The 20,310-nt window shown below is 43.6% G+C and overlaps 1 protein-coding gene and 1 non-coding gene across 4 annotated transcripts; one reads left to right on the forward strand and one right to left on the reverse strand.

Annotated features, from left to right (window-relative positions):
• Nucleotides 1–921: 921 nt before the first annotated feature.
• On the reverse strand, nt 922–6,800 carry CBLN2 (cerebellin 2 precursor). 3 transcript variants are annotated; one of them, XR_009967477.1, is made up of 6 exons: nt 6,677–6,791; nt 6,116–6,202; nt 4,624–5,205; nt 2,414–2,533; nt 1,472–2,123; nt 922–1,103 (listed from the first exon to the last, which is right to left on the reverse strand). XR_009967477.1 is itself a non-coding variant. In XM_062633088.1 (5 exons), the coding sequence occupies exons 1-5, from the start codon at nt 6,774–6,776 to the stop codon at nt 1,926–1,928; spliced, it is 783 nt and encodes a 260-aa protein (XP_062489072.1). In that variant the 5' UTR covers nt 6,777–6,800; the 3' UTR covers nt 922–1,925. The 3 variants fall into 3 exon arrangements, 2 of the variants coding, with proteins under 2 accessions (XP_062489072.1, XP_062489071.1); XM_062633088.1 differs by having other exon boundaries at nt 922–2,123; nt 4,624–4,901; nt 6,677–6,800; XM_062633087.1 differs by having other exon boundaries at nt 922–2,123.
• An 11,412-nt stretch (nt 6,801–18,212) lies between these two features.
• Nucleotides 18,213–18,376, forward strand: LOC134171356 (U1 spliceosomal RNA). Its single transcript, XR_009967611.1, has one exon. It is a non-coding gene; the product is annotated as a U1 spliceosomal RNA (small nuclear RNA).
• The last annotated feature ends 1,934 nt before the right edge of the window (nt 18,377–20,310 follow it).

Genomic DNA, 20,310 nt, shown 5'->3' on the forward strand with positions numbered 1-20,310 from the left:
CCATTAAAAACAAACCTGAAGCCCATTAACTCAGTAGCCAGCAAAGTAAAATACCAAAGCAAACAAACAGCATCAATGTTGAAAATACATGAAAATATGAAATATTATATTGCCTTATGGTTTAGTCATCTGAGGTATCATAAGCAACACAGATAAGGTTTTTTTTTAAGAATATATGACTTTAATTGACTTTGCCCCTTTAATGATAAATTTACAATGAAAATGACATGTCCACCATAATTTTGAAATACAACATAGCTACCACCGATTTGCTGCAAATGCTTTTGCATTATATTTGTGGCAGAGGAGTATATTTGACAAAAATAAATTCTTATACACATCCACCCTTGCAGGATTAATAGCAAGATGAATTATTCAAAATTAAATAAATGAAGTTAAAAATTAATAAATATAAAATTATATAAACATTCTTTCTGGATGTCCGCAAGCAAGGTTTCCCTCAGCACACTAATACACCAACCTTCATAAAAAAAGTGAAAAAACGGGGTCTGTTTATTAAGAGTGAGGCAAAATGATGCAACTGATTTTGGCCTGATATTTTACTTCTTGTGAATTGGGATAATAAGTTTTCCTAACCTCCAGTACCAACACTGGTCCACCCCCAGAACTCTGAGGCCATTTGTACTGGGAAGAGCACACACGGCTAACAAATGCAAGGCACCCATGCAGCTTCTGGTGCTTTTGCTGATCCTCTGAGGCCCTCTCCCAAAGGCTGTCAAAGATGCTAGCGTCAGCTCCTCCGATACTTGCCACGGACAGGTCAAGTGGAGATGATTTTATTTAACTTGGAAGAGGAAGAGTTTGCTCTGCCCTCTCTCCGTGCTCCCACAATGTGTACTCAAGCATTAGTGGACAAATACATCAAATAAATGTCGGATAAAACCACCCAAAATATACCCAGTAATGCAAAGAAAGGATATATTTTAGGGTATGGTCAGAGAAGATATTCAAAGCCTCCTTTGTTGCTTCTAGAAATGTCAGGACAATTCAGAAATGTCAGTTCCTTTACCAGTTTCCAGATTGTAATTGAAGGATCATGTAGCTCTCTCGCTCCTTTCTCTAAATAGGTCTATAAAGATCAGCTGGAAAGTGCAGACAAAATTGTTCACTGGTTAGCTTCACCTAGAGCTACAGGGTATATATGTGCTTTGTTTTGTCTTATTGATCAATCTAGCTTACATTTTTAGCACACACAAACAAAAATCAGGAAAAAGAAAGTCGATGAAAAATACGAACAACACAAAACAAGTAAGGTTCCAATCGTGCAAATTTTGCTTCACTTGATAAAGCACTTCTTGACACAGTAATGTCCAGAATCCCCCTCCCCCAGAAAAATACAGGACTGAAACGGAAGCTTTTTTTCTTTTTTTTTTTCTTTTTTTTTCTTTTTTTTCTTTTTTTTTTCCCTTAAGGCTATACAACACGGAGAAATAAAGTATGGAAAGAACACCTCATTGGGCTGAACACTTCATTCTTCTGGCTCTGGACTGAGCCTTTGACAAAGCGATTGTGTGGTCCAAGTTATTTGTCTCACTGGGACAACGACAAGAGAAAAAAAAAAGAGGAAAAAATGAAAGAGGGGAAAAATTTAAAAATAATAAGAAAGTCAACGATCCCAGCAATAAAATCCGAAATTGACTTTACAATCACAGGTATAAATTGCTCAGGTCGATAATTTCATTTCTCCTAAAGATCACTGTCGTCTAAAACTAATTAGAGGCGCAGGTTCCCGAGGAATTGTCAATATTCAAAGCAAATGTTGGAGTTTAGGAGGTTATCATTCTTCTACCATGACAGTCTGACGGGGTGACTGGAAATATTGTCATGTGCTGCCAAGATCAGGGTGTCATTAACGACTGAATCCTTCCTCCGGCTCATAGATCTGCTGCCTATTTGGCCTTCTTTTATAGTGGAAAGACTAAGAAGCCAGAAAAGGTTGAATATTTCCACCCTCCCATGAGGTTACCCCTTTCCAGTTTGAGATGCACTTTGTCTTCTCTTTCCATGTGGAGCAAGACCCCGTTGCTGGCTGCTTCTCTGGTGACGTCCTGATCCCCTGCAAAAGCTGAAATCACTGGGTAGCCGTTTTGCATTAAACTTACCTAAAAAGTGCAAAGACAGAGAATCTGAGTTTTCTCAATACTCTTAATGACTTTTATACCTTGTACACATCACTAAGCTTTTGTGCAGGTTAGAAACAGGGTCAAATTAAGCTAAGGCAATGCATGATTTCTGTCATGCATGCAGGCCCCTTTAACTAAAATAACCTACAGTCTCATTCTTCACTTGCTGGTTTGTAAATGCACCTCAGTCTCTAGAAATGAGCATTTGAAAGAGGAAAAAGAAAAGTAGAAAAAAAGAAACAAAGCATCTTCTTTAGATCAGAACCCACCTGGATGGTTTGTCTGTTATAGACCTTGACCACGTGGAAACTGAAACTATATATCCCTTTTCTTGGTGCTACAAATATACTGGAAGCAAGATCAAAATGGTTGCCAATATTAACTAATACCTGGAAAGTAAACAAACAAAACAAAAAAAAGGAGAGAGAGAGAAAGAGAAATCAGACCTCACCTTAGAAAACCACCAGTGTACATCTTACATGAGCTCATGACCGATATAAAGCCTAGTTGAGATAGTATTTGCAGCACAATTAAAAGTGCACTGCAGAGGAAAGGAGCCAAATTACAGAGGCATTTAAAAAGCATCACAGTTCATAAAACGATTCAGTTATGCAATAATGGTCTCCAAAGCCTGCTAGGTGAAGCACAAATGTCAAAAGTGCAACATTACACTGCACTGTTAATAAAACAAAGGTGGCAGAAGCGGGAGAAGGGAGGGGAGTGGAAGGAAGGAAAAGAGGAAGGAGAAAGAAGCAAGGACAAAAAACCTTTAAACTCATCAACTCATAATGCAAACGTATGTTTTTTATCTAGCTTTACTGAAATCGAACCTGTCCTCGAATTCAGCAGTTTATAGAAAATCGCCCTAATGAGATCACTGATGGAGGAGACAGAATGGTCCGCAACAGCAACGTCTGCCAGCTCATGCCTCTCTGCCCCTCCGGAGAGCTGTGCCGCCTGCCCCGCATCCTCAGGCGGCTGGGGTGGGCCTCCTCCTCCTCCCCGACAACAGTCTTAATTTGTCATATATTTGAGTGTCTTTTGAACGCAAGAAAAAAGAGTTGAGCACTTCGGTACATTGCGAAGCCTTGCTTGAGAGCAGCGACCGCATCCTGCCCCGCAGACTGCCGAGCCGGACACTGACGGCAATCCGGCAAAGGCTTATCGCTCCCTCCCTTTACAGGCACCGGCCTGGTTTGGCTCAATAGGCACGGCTAACAAGGGGAGAAAACCCCGCAGGCCCGTAGAGCGAGGGGTGAGCCAAAGCTGGCTGCTCTGCCGCGCCGGTCCTCTCCGAAGCGCCCCAGGCGTGCTCGGCTAAGCGGGCTACAGCCTTTGGTTTAATGGATCAAAATACAAAGCGGGAGGAAACAAAAACCAATCCCTCCGCAAATCCCGACGCTTTCGTCCCAAGAAAGAAATCCGTTATTGCGGGAGCACCGAGGGAGGGACGCCTGAGAACTCCTGAGAACTGAACACTGCTGAATAAAGCGTCTAAAATACGCTACACATGAAGCAAACTCTTGGTTGTTTGGTTTTGGTTTTTTTTTTACTCTACTGATCTGACTTAATGACAGCTTGTAAGGAATAGCTGTGCAAACTCATTAGAAGGAACAGGTAGACAGATGAATGATAGACTGACAGACAGATGAAAACAAAAACAAAAGCAGAGAAAACAAGTCTGCGTGCGCTAATTTTGGCTGACTCCGCAGTACTAAATCAGGAGTAAGAGGCGGCAGAAAAAAAAAAGTGAATTTCGTCGCAAAAGTCAAGCGGTACACCGGGGCACGGGCTCCGGGAAGCAAGCACTGAAGCAAGAAAGGGGCAGGACCAGCAGCTCGGGCTGTCCGCTTCCCTAACCGACGTACCGCGTGCAGGGTAACACCATTCATTTACAACCCACCGGGGACAGTGTTCGCCTCGTTTGATAAGGCGGGGAACACCCTCTTCTTCCTCAGCCCTCCCTCCCCCTGAGAGGTGCTGTAACATTGCCAAGTGCGCTTGGAACAGGCAGCCCCGGCAGCTCCCCGTCGGTAAATCTCAGTCCTCTCCTTGCCCTGAAAATAAGCATCTCAGACGGAGCACCGATAGGGACAGGGGGAGTGCGCACCCTCTCCCCGGGTCATCCTTGACTGCCTGGAGCAACCCTCGGCTGCTAAAAGCCCCCACAAGCGCCCGAGGCACAAACTCGCACGTTAAAGCCCTCTCAGTAGTAGCGATGGGACCGGACAAAAAGCCGGCGTCGCCCTTCCACCCACAACACACCCAAATGCCCCGCAGCCACCTAAAAGAACTTCCCGAACTCTTTCTGGGGAGTTGAGCTGTAAAAAAATGCTATTGAGCAGGTGGGTCAGGATTAAAAGATGAAAGGTGAGCAGAAACTAAAGTCCGCGTGCAGGGGCGGGAATGGCCGCGCAGGGAGGCTAGGGGCGGCGGCGCGGAGTGTGGAGCGGAGAAGACAAAGCGGGCGTCGGCTGACCTGGTCGAAGTAGATGGTCATGGTGCGGTTGCTCATCTCCGAGGGCTCGTGGTTGGTGCTGCGGGTGGCCGAGAAGGCCACCTTGGCGCTGCCGGAGCGCACCGAGATCCCCAGGGAGGAGGTGATGGCGCCGTCGGCCGAGGGGCTAGAGTCGCACACCACCAGGCACTTCCCCTCCAGGACGATGGGCTCTGTGTCGTTCTGCGCCCGCACCGGGCACCCGGCGGGCAGCAGCAGCAGCAGCAGCGGCAGCGCCGCCGCCAGGCAGCAGGAGCAGCCTCCCGTCGGCCCCAGCAGCGCCCCCCGCCGCCGCCGGCCCATGCCCAGCGCCCGGCCGCCGCCGCTCCGGCTCGCCGCCGCCATGCGGGCAGCCGCGGGGAAGCGGAGGGGGCTGCGCGCCTGCTGCCGCCGCGGCGCCCGGCGGCCAGCGCTCTGCGGGACGGTGGCTGGGCACCGGCGGCTAGGGCCGCGCCTTCCTCCCCTTCTCCTCCTCTGCCTCCTCCTCCTTCTCTCTTCCTCCTCCTCCTCCGCCGCCGCGCGGGACGAAGGAGCCTCCTCAAAGGGCGGGCGGCGCGCAGCAGCCTGGCAAGGGCAAAGGCGGCGGTGAAGCAGAGGGGCGGGCGTGCAGGAGCCGGGCACCACGCAGCCCGGCAGCCTCCCGTCGGCCCAACAGGTCTCTCTGGGAGAGACCTCGCTGCTCAGCGCCTCCTCGTGTCTTCTCTCTCTCCCGTCCCCTGGCACCGGGAAGCCCCGCAGCCCCACCCGTGCTTTAAGCCGGGAGGAGGGGGCACCGCGTCAGGTTTCGTCCTGAACCCACGGTGGATCAGTCTGCGGGCTTCTCGGGCGGTCCCTTTTCACCTCACAGCAGAGGGAGCCTCCAAAATCCGGCTCGTTCCCACAGCCCCACTTTTTACTACATCTGCTAGCCGGGTTTATGTCTCTCTTCTAACGCCCAGCCATTACAAAAGGCGATTTTATCATCATTATTACTGGTGATGCTCCCTCTCCCCCTCGTAGGAGCTGCCCCACTATCCCTTCCCAGGGTTCGTGTGGTCCTGGGCTCCCGCAGCCCTCGCCTTCGCCGTAGCGCTGCTCCGACCGGGCTTTGGGAGCCTCCGCCGCCCTCCTTCCTGCTTGGAGGTGCTGCGCTCGCGCACCGGCTTGTACTTCCCAACCTCTTGTTCCCCAGGCTAGGTTACCCCCGCTGCCTCCTAAACCCTCCGGAAGGAAGCGGCTTAGCACCCCTCGACTCCCACCCTGGCAGCATGCACATCACAAGAGGCAAAACCTCACCCGTCGTCTCCCTGGGAAGTTGCATCTCAGTTTTCCCCGCTCACCAGAACACCCTGAGGTCTCGCTCCTGGGAGATCCCCCCCTACACTTCCCCGAGGCATCTCTACTGCTGCCCTAACCCCGCATCTTATTATTGCTGTTATTTAAAATGGTATTTTGAGAAATGACCAGCCAGCGGTGAGGAGAACGGCGTTTTTACCTGGGAGGTCCATGACGGGAGAGGAGGGCTGGCTAGGTAGCTCGTCCGTGAACTTGTATTGCTTAGAGAAAATGAGCCGAGATTGCGCTGGCAGAAAGAAAAGGAAACAGGAGTCGTCTCTTTCTTTCCCGCCCATTGCCAATAATCTCCCCCCCTCCACCCCCCTAGCCGCTACCACCACCACCCCATTTCCTCCCTCCTCCCCTCTCCGCGCGCACACACACACTCGCAGCCGGCAAGGATTCGGACGTCGGGAGAGGAGTGGAGCGCGGCCGTGGCACACCCCTCACCCCAGCCCCTGACCCGCATCCGCGCACCCCGCGAGCAGCAGCGGCGAGGCGCGGAGCTCCCACCGGGACGGCGTCTCCAGGGCGCCCCGCAGCAGGGCAGGGTGACCATGGTGGCGGGGAAAAGCAGTACCCCTCCCCCCCCCCCTTAAACCCGTGGGGCTGAGTATCCCCGGCACAAACACACTGGCCACTGTTGCCGTCGGGCCGCGAGTCACCACTAACTGGATTCATAGACTTTAATAATGACGACGATGATATATATAGCACTAACAAGGACACGCTGTTTGGGGTACTCCAGGCTGCGCACCGCATTCCCATGCCTGGATCCCTGCATCTCGGCGCCCAGCGGGAGGTAGCGGGTCCGCCTTCATTGCCTTTATTAAACTGTTTCTTCCCTGGGGGGGGCTCTGCTCCCAGACCCGCTTCTGGTCCAGAACCTGCTCCTGCTCCCTGACCCGCTCCCGGCCCCTCCCGAGGCTCCGCGCCAAGAGCGGTGGTGGGCCGCCACCTGGCGGTGGCGTTGAGCGTCTGGCGGGGCTGGTCAGCGAGACGGCTGAGAGCTGTGAAGAGGGAAGGAGAAAAGGAGGGAGAGTAGGAGGGAGGGAAGTAGGGTCACACCCTGGCAAGGGCGGGAAGCAGGATTCCCAATGGGCAGAGCGTCAGAGAAACTGAGTGGTCGTCCGCTTCCGCTGTCTGCAGGGCCCGGGCGCGCTGCGCCCGCGGATCCCTCCCGCTTTAAGGAGCGGTAATAATGGTGTATGTCATAGTCAAGGTTATCATCAGGTATTACTGGCTGCAAATGTTTCATGTGTCTCTGTTCGTGTGGCTGCTGCTGAGAGCTTGGCAGCAATGCGAGGGAGGGTAAGGCAATGCTCTGGCAATGAAGTTTTGTGAAAAAGCTCTGCATTTCTATTCATTCCTCTCTGTTGCAAATTGTTTTTCTGGTTGTATACAGCATATTCTTAGAGATCCCGATACTCAGACTTCAGCCTCTGAAAGGAATAGAAAACCACATATAAATAAATGTAAGTGGTAGGTCTTGATAAGGAGAAAAAATTTGCATGTGTAACTCACTAGTAAAATTACAATCTCATCTATGAATGAGCACTCCTCTGTTTCAATCTTCTGCTTTAAGCACAACTGAGGAACCCCTGTGGGTTTCTGCCTGATGATTTGCACTGAGAAATTAATCATGCTCTGAAATTGCAGCTAAGCAGTGTGCAGGGAATTCCTAACCTATAGCTCCTCATTTCAAATGAGAATTTTGTACTAAGTCTAAAATACTCATGTTTAATGGTCATTTTCCTGAGTTCAAGCATCGAGGGATGAGAGTAGAAAGCTGAAAAGTGTAGTGAATTAAAACTGAGGAATCAGAAGGAGCCAGTCTGTGGCTGTAAGGCAGCTCTTGTTCTACAAGACAGTGAACAGGACCACAGAAATTCCTTCAGAAGACATCAACACTCGGTCTTATATGGGGCTGGTACACTGGGGAGATGCTATTATTTCTCTTTAGGTCACACTACTCAGTCATAGAATCATAGAACAATAGAATCATAGAATCAACTAGGTTGGAAAAGACCTTTAAGATCATCAAGTCTATTACCCCAGGACTGCTAAGACTACCACTAAACCATATCACACATTTTTTGAACATTTCCAGGGATGGTGATTTCACTTACCTGGCTGAATGCCTGATCACCCCCTCTGTGAAGAAATTTTTCCTAATATCCAATGGCTGCCTGGGCACAAGCTGGCTCATGTTCAGCAGCCATCAATCAGCAGCTCCAGGGCCTTTTCCACCAAGCAGTTTTACAGCCACTCTTCCCCGAGCTTGTAGCATTGCATGGGGTTGTTGTGGCCCAAATGCAGGACCCAGCACTGAGCCTTGTTGAACCTCACACCATTTGCCACAGCCCATCAATCCAGCCTGTCCAGATCCCTCTGTGGAGCCTTCTTTCCTTCAAGAAGATCAGCCCAGCTTGGGTTGATCCCACCCAACTTGGTCTCATCTGCAAATTTACTGAGACTGTATTCAATCCCCTCATCCATATCATCAGTGAAGATACTAAGCAACACTGGCTCTAACACCGAGCCCTGAGGAACATCACTAGCGATTGGTCACCAACTAGATGTGATACCTTTTAGAACCATCTGTTAGGCTTGGCCACCCAGCCTGTTTCCAACCCAGCAAGGAATCCACCTATCCAGGACATAAGCAGCCAGTTTCTTAAGGAGAACACTGTGGTAGATAGTGTCAAATGCTTTACACAAGTCCAAATAGACAATGTCCACAGCCTTGCCCTCATCAACCAGGCAAGTCACCTTATCATACAAGGAGATCTGGTTGGTCAAGCAGGACCTGCCCTTCATGAACACGTGCTGACTGGGCCTGATCCCAGTGGCTGGTGTGACTATTAAAGACCGAAGCAAAAGCAGCATTAAGTGCTTTAGCCTTTTCCTCATCCTCAGTCACCAGGTTTCCCCTGATATCCAATAAAGGAAGGTTCTCTTTGGCCCTCCTTTTATTGCCAATAGATCTGTAAAAGTACTTTTATTATCTTTTATGGCAGTGGCCAGATTTAGTTCCATCTATGAATTCACCTTTCTAACTTTCTGTCTACATAGCCTAACAACATCCTTGAACTTTTCATGAGGTGACTGTCCCTTCTTTCACAGGTGATAAATTCTCTTTATTTTCCTGAGTTCCAGCAATATCTTCGTGTTCAGCCAGGCTGGTCTTCCCTGCCAGTTTGATTTTCCACACATAGAGACTGCCTGCTCTTCCACTTTAAGGATTTCATTCTTGAAGAGTGTCCAGCCTTCCTGGACCCTTTTGTCCTTCGGTAATGTTTTCGACGGAATTCTGCCAACCAGATTAGCATCGTAAACAGGTCAAAGTCAGCCCTCCAAAAATCTGAAGTGGAGGTTTTGCTGACCTTCTTCTTGACTTCTCCAATGATTGAAAGTTCAATCATTTTTTGATCACTTTCCCCAAGATGGCCTCCAGCCATCACATCACCCAGCAGTCCTTCTCTATTTGCGAACAGCTGATCTAGCCAGGCATTTCCCCTAGTTGGCTCACTAACCAGCTGGTTTAGGAAATTATCTTACACACCCTCCAAGAACCTCCTGGATTGTTTCTTCCTTGCTGTATTGTACTTTCAGCAGACAGTCTGAAGTTCCCCGCAAGAAAAGGGCAAGCGATCATGAAACTTCTCCCAGTTGTTTGAAGAACATGTCATCTGTAGCTTCACCTTGGCTGGGTGGTCTATAACAGACTCCTACCAGGATATCTGCTTGGTCAGCCTTCCCCCTAGTCTTCACCCGTATTCATCCTTCTCACTCACAATACTAAGTTTTAGGCACTTGATGCACTGCCTGATATAAAATGCAACCTTGCCACCTCTTTTTCCTTGCCTATCCCTTCTGGAGGGCCTGTAGCCATCCATTGCAGCACTCCAATCATTCCATCATGTTTCTGTGATGGTGATTATGTCATGATTTCCCTGCTGCACAATGACTTCCAGCTACTCCTGTTTGTTACTCATGCTGCTGGCATTGGCATAAATGCATTTAAGTTACCCTGTGGATCTGGACTCCAACAGTAGCATGCTACCCTGTGGCTCATTTCTAGTGAGCCTGGTGTTACCATCTTCCCCCTTCAAGCCTAGTTTAAAGCCCTTTCTATCAGCCCTGCTAGGTCCTGGGTTAGAATCCTTTTCCCCTTTGGGACAGATGTACCCATCTGCCTCCAGCAGGCCTGGTGCCGTTTAGACTGACCCGTGGTCAAAACCCCCCAAATTCTTACACTGACACCAGTCACAGAGCCAGGAATTAATTAGTGAGATTTTTCTGATATAGCCATTGTCATTGATTGTGACTGGCAGGAGGGACAAGAGCACTACTTGGGCTCCTGAGCCCTGAACCAGTTGACCCAAGGCCCTGAAGTCCTGTTGTATTATCAAGGAATGAAAACAGGGCCAAAAGATTTGTTCCTTATTTTATATGACTTACAACATTAGGCACAGTGGTGAGACTGATGGCACATCATCATTTCCATCTGCTACTTTCAAGAAAGATGAGTGTAAGAGCTAAAGGGAACTGTAAAGCCCTTAAATCCAGTGTGCATCCACAGAAAAACAGAAGAAATCTTGCCTTTCTTTGAATACAAGGACTGAATCCCAAATGTACAGAAACACCCTTCTCCTTAGATACCTAACTAGCAAAAGAAGTAGCAGTACAAATTGGTGCATCATGAATGGAAAGGGGAAATAACTAAATGATAATACTTATTTCTAATAAAATATTTAATTATACAACCTTTATAGTATTTATTAGAAAACAGCTCTATGCTGCCTAATTAAATACTGTTTAATTAAATGCTATCCTTAATAGTATTTATGGGATAAACCTGCTGCCTTCCTGGAATTATTTAGTTGGTGGAATTATTTCTGCATCTTTGCTTTCTTTTGTGAATTGTAAGGTTGAAAATGCAGATTTTGAAGTTATTAGTATGGGGAAATACAGTTTATTTAGTTATGGAGTGCTTTCAGAAAGTGTACCTTCTAAAGTAAATAGATAAGGTATTTGCAGTCCTCTTTCTTGAGCTTAAGATTTGGTTGTATTTGGAAAGGAACAGTATGTAATCAAGCTCATGCCATTTTTTATCACTTTGCCGAGACTGTTAGGAATACAGACATTTCTAGCAGGGACATGTTGAACTTGATGGCGTGGGAGTTCTACAGGAGATGAAATCACTCATTTCTTTGGAGCCTTCTCTAAGATAGCACTCACCTTGAGCTTACTTAAGCCAACAGCTTCAAGGGGAAAAGCTTTTTGTCTCATCTACTAAATCAAGTTATCAACAGAAAGGTATTTTGATCAGCAGCTCCCAAGTGTTTCCCATACATTATTTACATTAATGTTTAACAAAAATGTGACACATTTTTCCAAAAGAAAATACTTACATATCTGTTCCTGACATTATTTCACATATATTTGCATGTATTATCTCGATGTTACGAACACAAATACAGAGAAAGAAGAAATGTTCCTCTGATGTGAAATATACTTTTGTATACTGATGTGAAAAATACCCCTAAATATTGGGACAAGTTTGTGACAGGGACACAGAAACACTTCCATGATCAGCCAAGGTGCAGAAGACTGAGTCCTGATTTATTAAATATGCTACAATTTAAATTGCTAAGCATCATCTTCATGGATTAAGTGGCCTTTAAAAAACAATTTTACTGTAAATCATAAACAAACTGGATTTAATAAATCTGATTCTTTTTTCTTTACAATTTTTTTTCTTTACAAGTATACCTTTGAAATATAATCTGGTGGTAGAAAAAGTGCACTCTTTTTTACCTATCCAGCGATGACCTCCATATTAGCCACAAGTTATGGTTAAATCAACTAAGGTACATCTACCCCCATGAGAGCAGCCCCTGTGGTAAATTCAACCATAAGTGTGACTTAAAGAATTTTTTGTAAATTCAAATCAGTAGCTCATTCTTTACCCTACTGGGGCACCAGGGCAAATTACCTTAGAGCTACCAGCTATGGCAAAGAATATACACTGCTCTTTTGATACCATGCACAACGTTCTCAAATATACACAATGCAGAAAAAAAATTACCTAATAAATTAGAGTTCATTCACAGAAATACTTAAACTTTTTTTATAGCCTCAGTCTTAGAGCCTCCCACATCAATCAAGGCAGTTATGTTTTCTCCTGCATAGGAAAATTCATTATAAGTGTTTCTGAGGTGTCAGTTTTCAATTGCAAAGGGTCTCCCCTCATAGGAAGGTCAGGACTATAGATGGAAGATTTTGCATGACCCATCTTCACATGGAATATCATATCTGATGTAATTTCAGAAATATTTGCATAACATCTTACACATTGAAAGAAATATGTGTAGTGCCTCAAGAACGTTTTATTTGTTCATGTAAAAATATCAGAACAACCCTAGACAGCAGTCTATTTTGGAACATAAAATGTTGTTTTCTTCCATAAAGTATCTTTAATTTTTAATGTTTTATTAAATAAACATATTTAATGATGTAACAAAACCCAGGACATTAGAATATTGTAACTGCAATATAATTCATCGTAGAGCTTTGATACCATTTCATATCAGATTGGATCTCTGAATGTCATATCTTAATATTCATAGTTACTTAGATAACACTACTTTTTCTGAAGATGCGCAAACTTACTGAACCAGCGTCAAAGCTTGCTTTTAATAAAGTATTTATGTGGCAATTATCAAAATATTGTTAAATGCAGCTTTGTACACCTCATAGAGATGAAACAGACATGAAATACTGGATAACTGTAGTGGTAGCAGACCTCTTACATGTAGTCATAAAGTGATACTTAAATCCACCCTTCTAAAACAAGTTTGCAGTGCCACTACCTTAGATACTTGTACCAGAAATGTCTGACAAATGGCCACTGCAGTGAAATGGCTAGCACTTAACAACATGCCGCTGTACTCTTTAATCCCTCCCATTTCATAGAATTTCAGCTCCAGGAGGAGAGGGGATTAAAGTTATTTTGCAGTGTCTTTTTCTAATATCATGTTCTGACTCTTTTGTTAGCTTCTGTGACCAATACATTTTCAGGCCATTCAGGTTTCCTTGGCAGAATTTAGAGATTAAGATGTTTTATCATTAGGGAAAAAAAAAAAAAAAGTGGCAAAATACTGTTTTTTTTCTAAACACATACTGATCAGAAATGTTCAGACAAAGTGCATGGTCACCTCTGGTCTGCATGATCAACACTTATTTCCAAGGTATGGTGCATCCTCATAACAAACTGCTACAATGATGTTGAAGAGCTCTGCTGTTCTCTGAATTCCTTATTCACAGAATAACAGCTTTTAACTAGATAAATGATGACAGCAACCCAACGTGCCTTCCAAAGACTGAACATTTTTTTGTGTAAAAAGAAAATGCACTTGGGAGAAATGTTTATAACACTGGCATCCAGGCATGGGGCTTGGCCAGTACAAATACTTACTTCTTTTACATGTAACCCTGAGCATTGCTTGTGTTCCTAAGTTTTGGGCATGCACTTTCCACCCATGCAAACTCTCAATCTGATCTTTTAAATAAGGAAAGCATATTTTAATAAAGTAACTCCTAGCTAAAAGAATTTAAAATGTCATTTATTCTGTTGCACCTGCAGAAATTTGTGTGTCCACCCAATATACTCTCCCTGAGCCTTCCAAGTGAACTTAGAGACCATAGACTTTAAATGAAATTTCTAATAAAAAAGTTGCTATACACATAACACATTTGCAAGTTTCAGTAAAGAAGACCTCTTCAGTGTCAAAGCCAATATATATAAAGTTCTTTGAAGTTTAAATATTATATATATTGTATATAGAGAGTAATATCTTACAGATATTGTATATGACATAATATATAGATCGATGTTAGTTCCTATGTTAGAGTTGGGAAGAACTAGTGGTTTTAAAGTATATTTTTTTGCACTGACTGTCTTGCTACAGGTGAGGTGTTGTTATACAATGTCACACAAATGCAACATTTAAAACTTAGATATGGACTGTTTATTTTCATAAGAGAGAATCTTAAAACAGGACCTTGAAATACAACAGAGATGCCGCAGCCTACAATTGCATTTCCTACCTTCTTTAGTTCATTCAGCTATATTTCAAAGCAGACCTTCCAATTCTAATTGGAGAACAAAGTTATACTGAATTGCATGTTTTTACTGATGCATGATCATTTGTATTAACAGAGAAGACTCTGACATTTCTGAAAACAGTCCACAGAAATAAAAATATATTGCAGAGATAGAAGATCAAATTATTAATGCTTTCATTTAGTTAGTTCTGAGTTTAGCATTTCAGAAGACAAAATCAGGTTGGAAAAGCAATGTTGTAGAAGACTGTCCCTAATGACATACACAGAAATCTGTAACTTTTTTGTTCAGATATTTCTTTGCCTCAGGTTTTTTTTGCTTCATTTTTTTGATTCTGCTTGGAAGAGACATAGTTTGTTTTTTGTTTTTTTTTTTGAAAAAGCAACTGCTCTGTAAACAGTTCTCTGTATGTTGTCTCAAGTTGCAAACTCACCAAATAGGAATATAAAAAGCACTACTTGCTTTGGAAATCTTATCCCTTATAGAGACCTATAATGTAACCATTCTGATAGGGAGAAAAAACAGCTAGTCTCAGTCTTTTCAAAATTAATTTTTCTTCTGAAATAGATAAATCCGTGATACAACCAAGAGACTATTTACAGCTTTAGAGAATTAAAACAGATGTATTTGATCACCTTTACATGTTCATTCCTCCTCAGCACATGACTGCTGAGAATTTTGACAACATTTGAGAAGACAGAAAGATCTGAGTCTTAGTTTCCATCATTGGGTAATGAAAAAGCTCTTTCTCAGGTCTTTGAAGACTTCTGTTCTTGTTTCATTAGAAATAATTATGAATAGCAATCTTTGTCTCCTTTGAAAGTATCAGGAAACATACAGCCAGTCCAGATCCAGCCATTGTGCATCAGCACAATATCATGCTGTTCTCTTCCAGAATCTAAAGGTTTTATCAGAAAAATGTTTTAGCTGCTAATGACTGTAGAGGTAGCCTCACAGACCATGGCAATAGATGCAATGACAGCTCTCTGCTACTTTTAAACAATTGCATTATGAGATATGACCTATCTCATTCATCTTAGTAGCTGCTAAATTGGATGTCCCTGAAAGCATTTGTGAGATGTCACTTCTTTCAGTCCTCGTCAAAGCAGGTAGGAAAGGAGATAGAACATTTCCTGCTGAACACTTACACAATCCACTTTGAATGAAAACTCGTTTGGGCTGGATAAGGAACACTGGTATTTGTCTCTTCTTACAATAAGGGACTCAGAGCCAGAGTCCAGTAAATTTAAGATTCTTAAGGGAATAGAGAGGGGAAGCATATTCAGTGCCAAAGATGTGGAAAGCCAGGCCCAGGGGCCTAAGGAGTATATGTCACTGTGTCTGGAATAGTTATCAGCTTTACTATTAACAGCTTTATTGGAAGAAGAGTTGAAAATTAATTTTCTGTCCTGAACTAAACTTTTGGCATATATTACTGTTTAGTCACACCAGTTGTCCTAGGATGTACTGCTACAGGTGGGAGAGATTTTTTTGAAGAGCAACTTGTTGATTTGTTTTGAAGGATCTCTACATGTGTTTGCACCGTACCTCTGGGATACCACATACACCTCTGATCCCATCCTTCAATTTAGGCAGAACTCTCTGAGTAGTAAACTAGGGATTCTTTCACTGTAAAGGGGCTCACATGGCCTGATCTGTGCCTGTCCCAAACACCAAACACGCAACACATTCTATTTCACATAACTGCATCAAAGAATAATGGCATCTGAAGGCACAGTCAAAAAGAGGTGACACAGAAGCAGTCACTCCCATCACCTTGTGCTTTTCCTTCCAGGGAACTGTTGAAACTCTCAGTACAACAACTCTGAAATTTCAGACACTTACATGAGAGACTCTGAGGCAGGCTCAGCATTTCCGATTCTAATATTGAGGCCTTCACAGGTGATATCACATCGGAAGCTTTTTCAGTGCATTGAACTGAATGACACTAAATTCAATGACTTTAAATTAAAGAAAAAGAATGAACCAGATCTCTGATACACTTTTACCAAATGCAAGAACAATACATATTTTTAGAATAAAATACATTTCATGTTGCAAATCATTCCTTTAAGTGGCAACTGCTATATATAACACAGATTATATAATATATATGTATTAGGGAAATTAATGTACAGATAGCCTGAACTGAAAGTCTCAGGCCTGAAAGATCTAGTCAGTGTTTTACTTGAGGTACTTGAACAGTCCCTCTGTGCTTTGTTCTTTATGTGCACAAGCCTTTGTAAGCCTGGAGCCACAACACAGAGAGAAAAAAATGCCAAAAGCTTTTGGTAGCATTTCTTTTCATGACTTTGTGTTTGTGATGCTCTTGGATCAGTATCATTATTGCTTTATTATACTTTGTCATTGTGGTGACAAAAAAAGATTTCAGTGCAGCTCTGCAGAGACTGTTGTGCCACAGACATGTCTTTCAGATGTCAACTCTGTTCTGCAAAAAAGCAGAAAATGATTCTGGAGATAAGCTTTCCAATGACTGCAAAGCAGCTGGCATCTCTGTAACTGTCACTTTTCAAGACCAAGTAAAATTCTTTGATACCTTTTGCAGCTCTGCTTAAACATTGTATATGCTGATGACAGATGTGTTTAAGCTACTTACTTACATACTTTCATCTGTGTAGAACTTTCCATCAAAGTAAGGGAAAGCAAAATGGATATTTCTCTTTGGAGGAAGGGAAGGGGAGGCTGAGATTGGATGTGAAGGGATGACTGAGAAAGGCAACACAAACACAGTTGAGGTTATCAGGTTTCAAAAAGGAGACAGAGGCCCAGGTCAGTGCAAACTATCACCCCTAAGCAAAGCACTCAGCTTTCAAAAGCCATCACTTTCCCAAAACCATGATGTCCATCTTCCTCACAGCTACAGCCAAAAAAAGATTATATAAAAAAGCCCTCCAAATGTGATGTTAGTAGGTGTATCTAAGGCAGTCTTCCTCTATGCGCTTTGTGCACATACAGTACAGATGTGTTGTTTGTTTTTTTGGCAGTGACTTCCTTTTCTTCTGTTTCCTAAGGAATTGATGAGATTTTATAATTTACAATATGCAGGACTTAATGAACATGGCATTTAAGGCTGCATCAACACTGTGCTTTCAGTCATGGTCTAAGCCCATGCTTGTACCTAAATGTTTCCCATCCACCCTGTCCAGTTGCTAATATTTAAGGGCTTGGCTGCACCTTAATATTTAGGCCTAGGAACACACTAGTCAGAGCAAAGCCAGATGGTTGTGCTGGGCACTGGGAGATACTGTCGCCAAACCAGTGAGTCACAGCTGAGAGGCAGGGATTTCACCTTTTAAGGTCAATTTTTAGAAAACAAGAACTCAGCAAACTACATGCCCCCTAAAAAGGTCAGTAAATAATTATTTCCTATTGTCTAAAACTGCCTAAAAGCAGACTGCAAAATCATAATAACCAAAAGTAATGTATCCCTGTCTGTCTTTTTAGGAAATAATTCTTGATCTGTCAAAAATTATGAACACATTGCAAATAATCACAGTCTAGTTGATGGCTATTTGCTGTTCATCACTGGCCTTGAAGCATAGTGCACCTTACTTAAGAACAAACAGTAAATGCTACAAATAATATGTAAACATTACTTCCAGTTGTATTTGGGCTGAAGAATGACACTCTATTGTCTCCTCATTGCTTTTATTTTTTCCTCTAATATGAGCTAGATATTCAATGAAAAATCACCCAAACTGATATTGATCTTCAAACCTGGAAAAGTTTTGCCTATTTTTCTGCCTTTCACACTATTTCCACTTGATACATAATTGCTGCCAGTCATATCTCCTCTCCAACTGCTTCATTCTGACAGTTTGCATCATCCTCCCTTAATAGATTTTCTCCAGCTATAATCAGGTAAATTACCTCAGAAAACTTTAAATATTCTTTACTAGCATTCCATGTTTTTTCACAGGAAATAAAAAAATCAAGATAAATTATGTTGTCATTTTATAAAAGTAAGCAGAGAAATGCACAACTGAATTCCGATTCATCTTGAAGTCTAAACAAAGTCTTTTTGACTCACGATGACACCTTTGATCAATATTTTCTCAGCAATCAACATAAAATGTATAACTACAGTGCCAGTATACAAGAAGGGCTACTTACCTGGCAGGGGAGACACCATGATCAAGCAGGTGGTTTTCCCAGGTCGAGGCTCACCCCTTGCACCCTGAGTGTGCTGACCCCTGCGATTTCCCCAAATGTGGGAAACTCAACTGCATAATTTGTGGTAGTGGGGGACTGCCTTCGTGATTTTTTATTTTTTTTTTGACACACTTGTGAGGTGGGCTGATGCCAACCTCATGAGGTTTAACCATGACAAGTGCAAGGTCCTACACCTGGGTTGGAGCAATCCCAGGCACAGCTACACGCTGGGCAGCGAAGAGAGTCAGAGCAGCCCTGCGGAGAAGGACTTGGGGGTGTTGGTCAATGAGAAAATGAACATGAGACGGCTTCAGTGTGCGCTTGCAGCCCAGAAAGCCATGCGTATCCTGGGCTGCATCAAAAGGAGCGTGACCAGCAGGTCCAAGGAGGTGATCCTGCCCCTCTGCTCTGCTCTTGTGAGACCTCACTTGGAGTATTGTGTGCAGTTCTGGTGTCCTTAACATAAAAAGGACATGGAACTGTTGGAACAAGTCCAGAGGAGGGCCACGAGGATGATCAGGGGACTGGAGCACCTCCTGTATGAAGATAGGCTGAGAAAGTTGGGGCTGTTCAGCCTGGAGAAGAGAAGGCTGCGTGGAGACCTCATAGCAGCCTTCCAGTATCTGAAGGGGGCCTATAGGGATGCCGGGGAGGGACTTGTCATTAGAGACTATAGTGACAGGACAAGGGGTAATAGGTTAAAACTTAAAGAGGGGAAGTTTAGATTGAATATAAGGAGGAAATTCTTTCCTGTTAGGGTGGTGAGGCACTGGAATGGGTCGCTCAGGGAGGTTGTGAATGCTCCATCCCTTGCAGTGTTCAAGGCCAGGCTGGACAGAGCCTTGGGTGACATGGTTTAGTGTGAGGTGTCCCTGCCCATGGCAAGGGGGTTAGAACTAGATGATCTTAAGGTCCTTTCCAACCCTAACTATTCTATGATTCTAAGGAGGAGAGTATGGCTGCCTGAAGAGGAAACATAGACTTTTATCTGAAGGTATGTGAAGATGGTACATGGCCCAAGTTCAAATTCAGTTAATCATTCATCACATGCTGAATATTAAGTAAGAAACTGGACTAAAAAAGAAAAAAAGAGCCAACTAGGTGAAGCTAGGCTGCTCAGGCTTGACTTCTTCAAACAGTTTCTATGTGCTTTGGAACAACTTGGGCTATAGCTTACACCCATCCACCCTACAGCTGGCTCACCTACAACCCTTAAACCCTTAAAGACTGAATTCTCTGTCATACTCTGCAATTGATCTCTTATGAGATATATCTCCTTTCCTATATGTGGGCACAAGAACTAAGTCTCTCACACACACACACGCACACACTGTTCTTGAGTAAAAGTAACATTGTTCTCTAATCTCTTTTCACTGCATTACCCTACAGATATGATCAGACTACTGGGAAAAATATTTGTCAATCACTGTGGTTGCATATTAGTCTTGGTGTTTGCAGCAGCAGAAATATTTTGAGCACCATTTGTATACTGGTATTGTAGTTTGTGAAGAATTTCTGGAAGTGCACTCAGTTTCAACATATATACATTTTTAATAGTAAAAAGGCCATCTAGTACAATGGGAAATAAATAATGCTTTAAGACCCACTGGAATATTTCAAATATAGTGTTGGGTTTTGCTTTCTTTTTTTGCTTTCTTTTTTCATTGATTCATCTGTTTTACTCTTTAATTTCTACTGTTTCTCATTGCATTTTTAACTCACTACCATATTATCTAAGCAAAGTGGAAAGTCGATGCATCTTTCTTACAGTAGTCTGCGACAGAGGATAAAACTCATCTTCACAGCTCTCTAAATCTTGGTACAGCTAATGGTCCACACAGCTAATAGATTAGACCCTCTTTTGGGACCTTCATGCTCCCATGCAGAAAAAAAGTCATTAGACAGATAATTATGACAGCTTTGCAACCTCTGGAGCCTTCCTCACAAACCCCAGTGGTGCATTACAGAGGCTTAACTATCTCATCAGTGAGATAAAAATCCCGTAGTATCACGCTGATATTTATGTTCTAGTTGTAAGAGAACAAATATCA

The sequence above is a fragment of the Pezoporus occidentalis genome, unplaced genomic scaffold (assembly GCF_034315485.1).
Source record: "Pezoporus occidentalis ecotype Australia unplaced genomic scaffold, CSIRO_AGI_Poc_V1 ctg4, whole genome shotgun sequence".
Taxonomy (NCBI): Eukaryota; Metazoa; Chordata; class Aves; order Psittaciformes; family Psittacidae; genus Pezoporus; species Pezoporus occidentalis.

Excerpts from the sequence above, each read along its gene's own strand:
- CBLN2 (XM_062633087.1), bottom strand. The coding sequence starts at position 6,739 with ATGCAGGGATCCAGGCATGGGAATGCGGTGCGCAGCCTGGAGTACCCC. Across the intron at positions 6,203-6,676 it reads ACCCCAAACAGCGTGTCCTT|CGCAATCTCGGCTCATTTTC; the intron begins GTTAGTGCTATA and ends TCTTTCTGCCAG. Across the intron at positions 2,124-2,413 it reads ATAACAGACAAACCATCCAG|GTAAGTTTAATGCAAAACGG; the intron begins GTGGGTTCTGAT and ends TGCACTTTTTAG.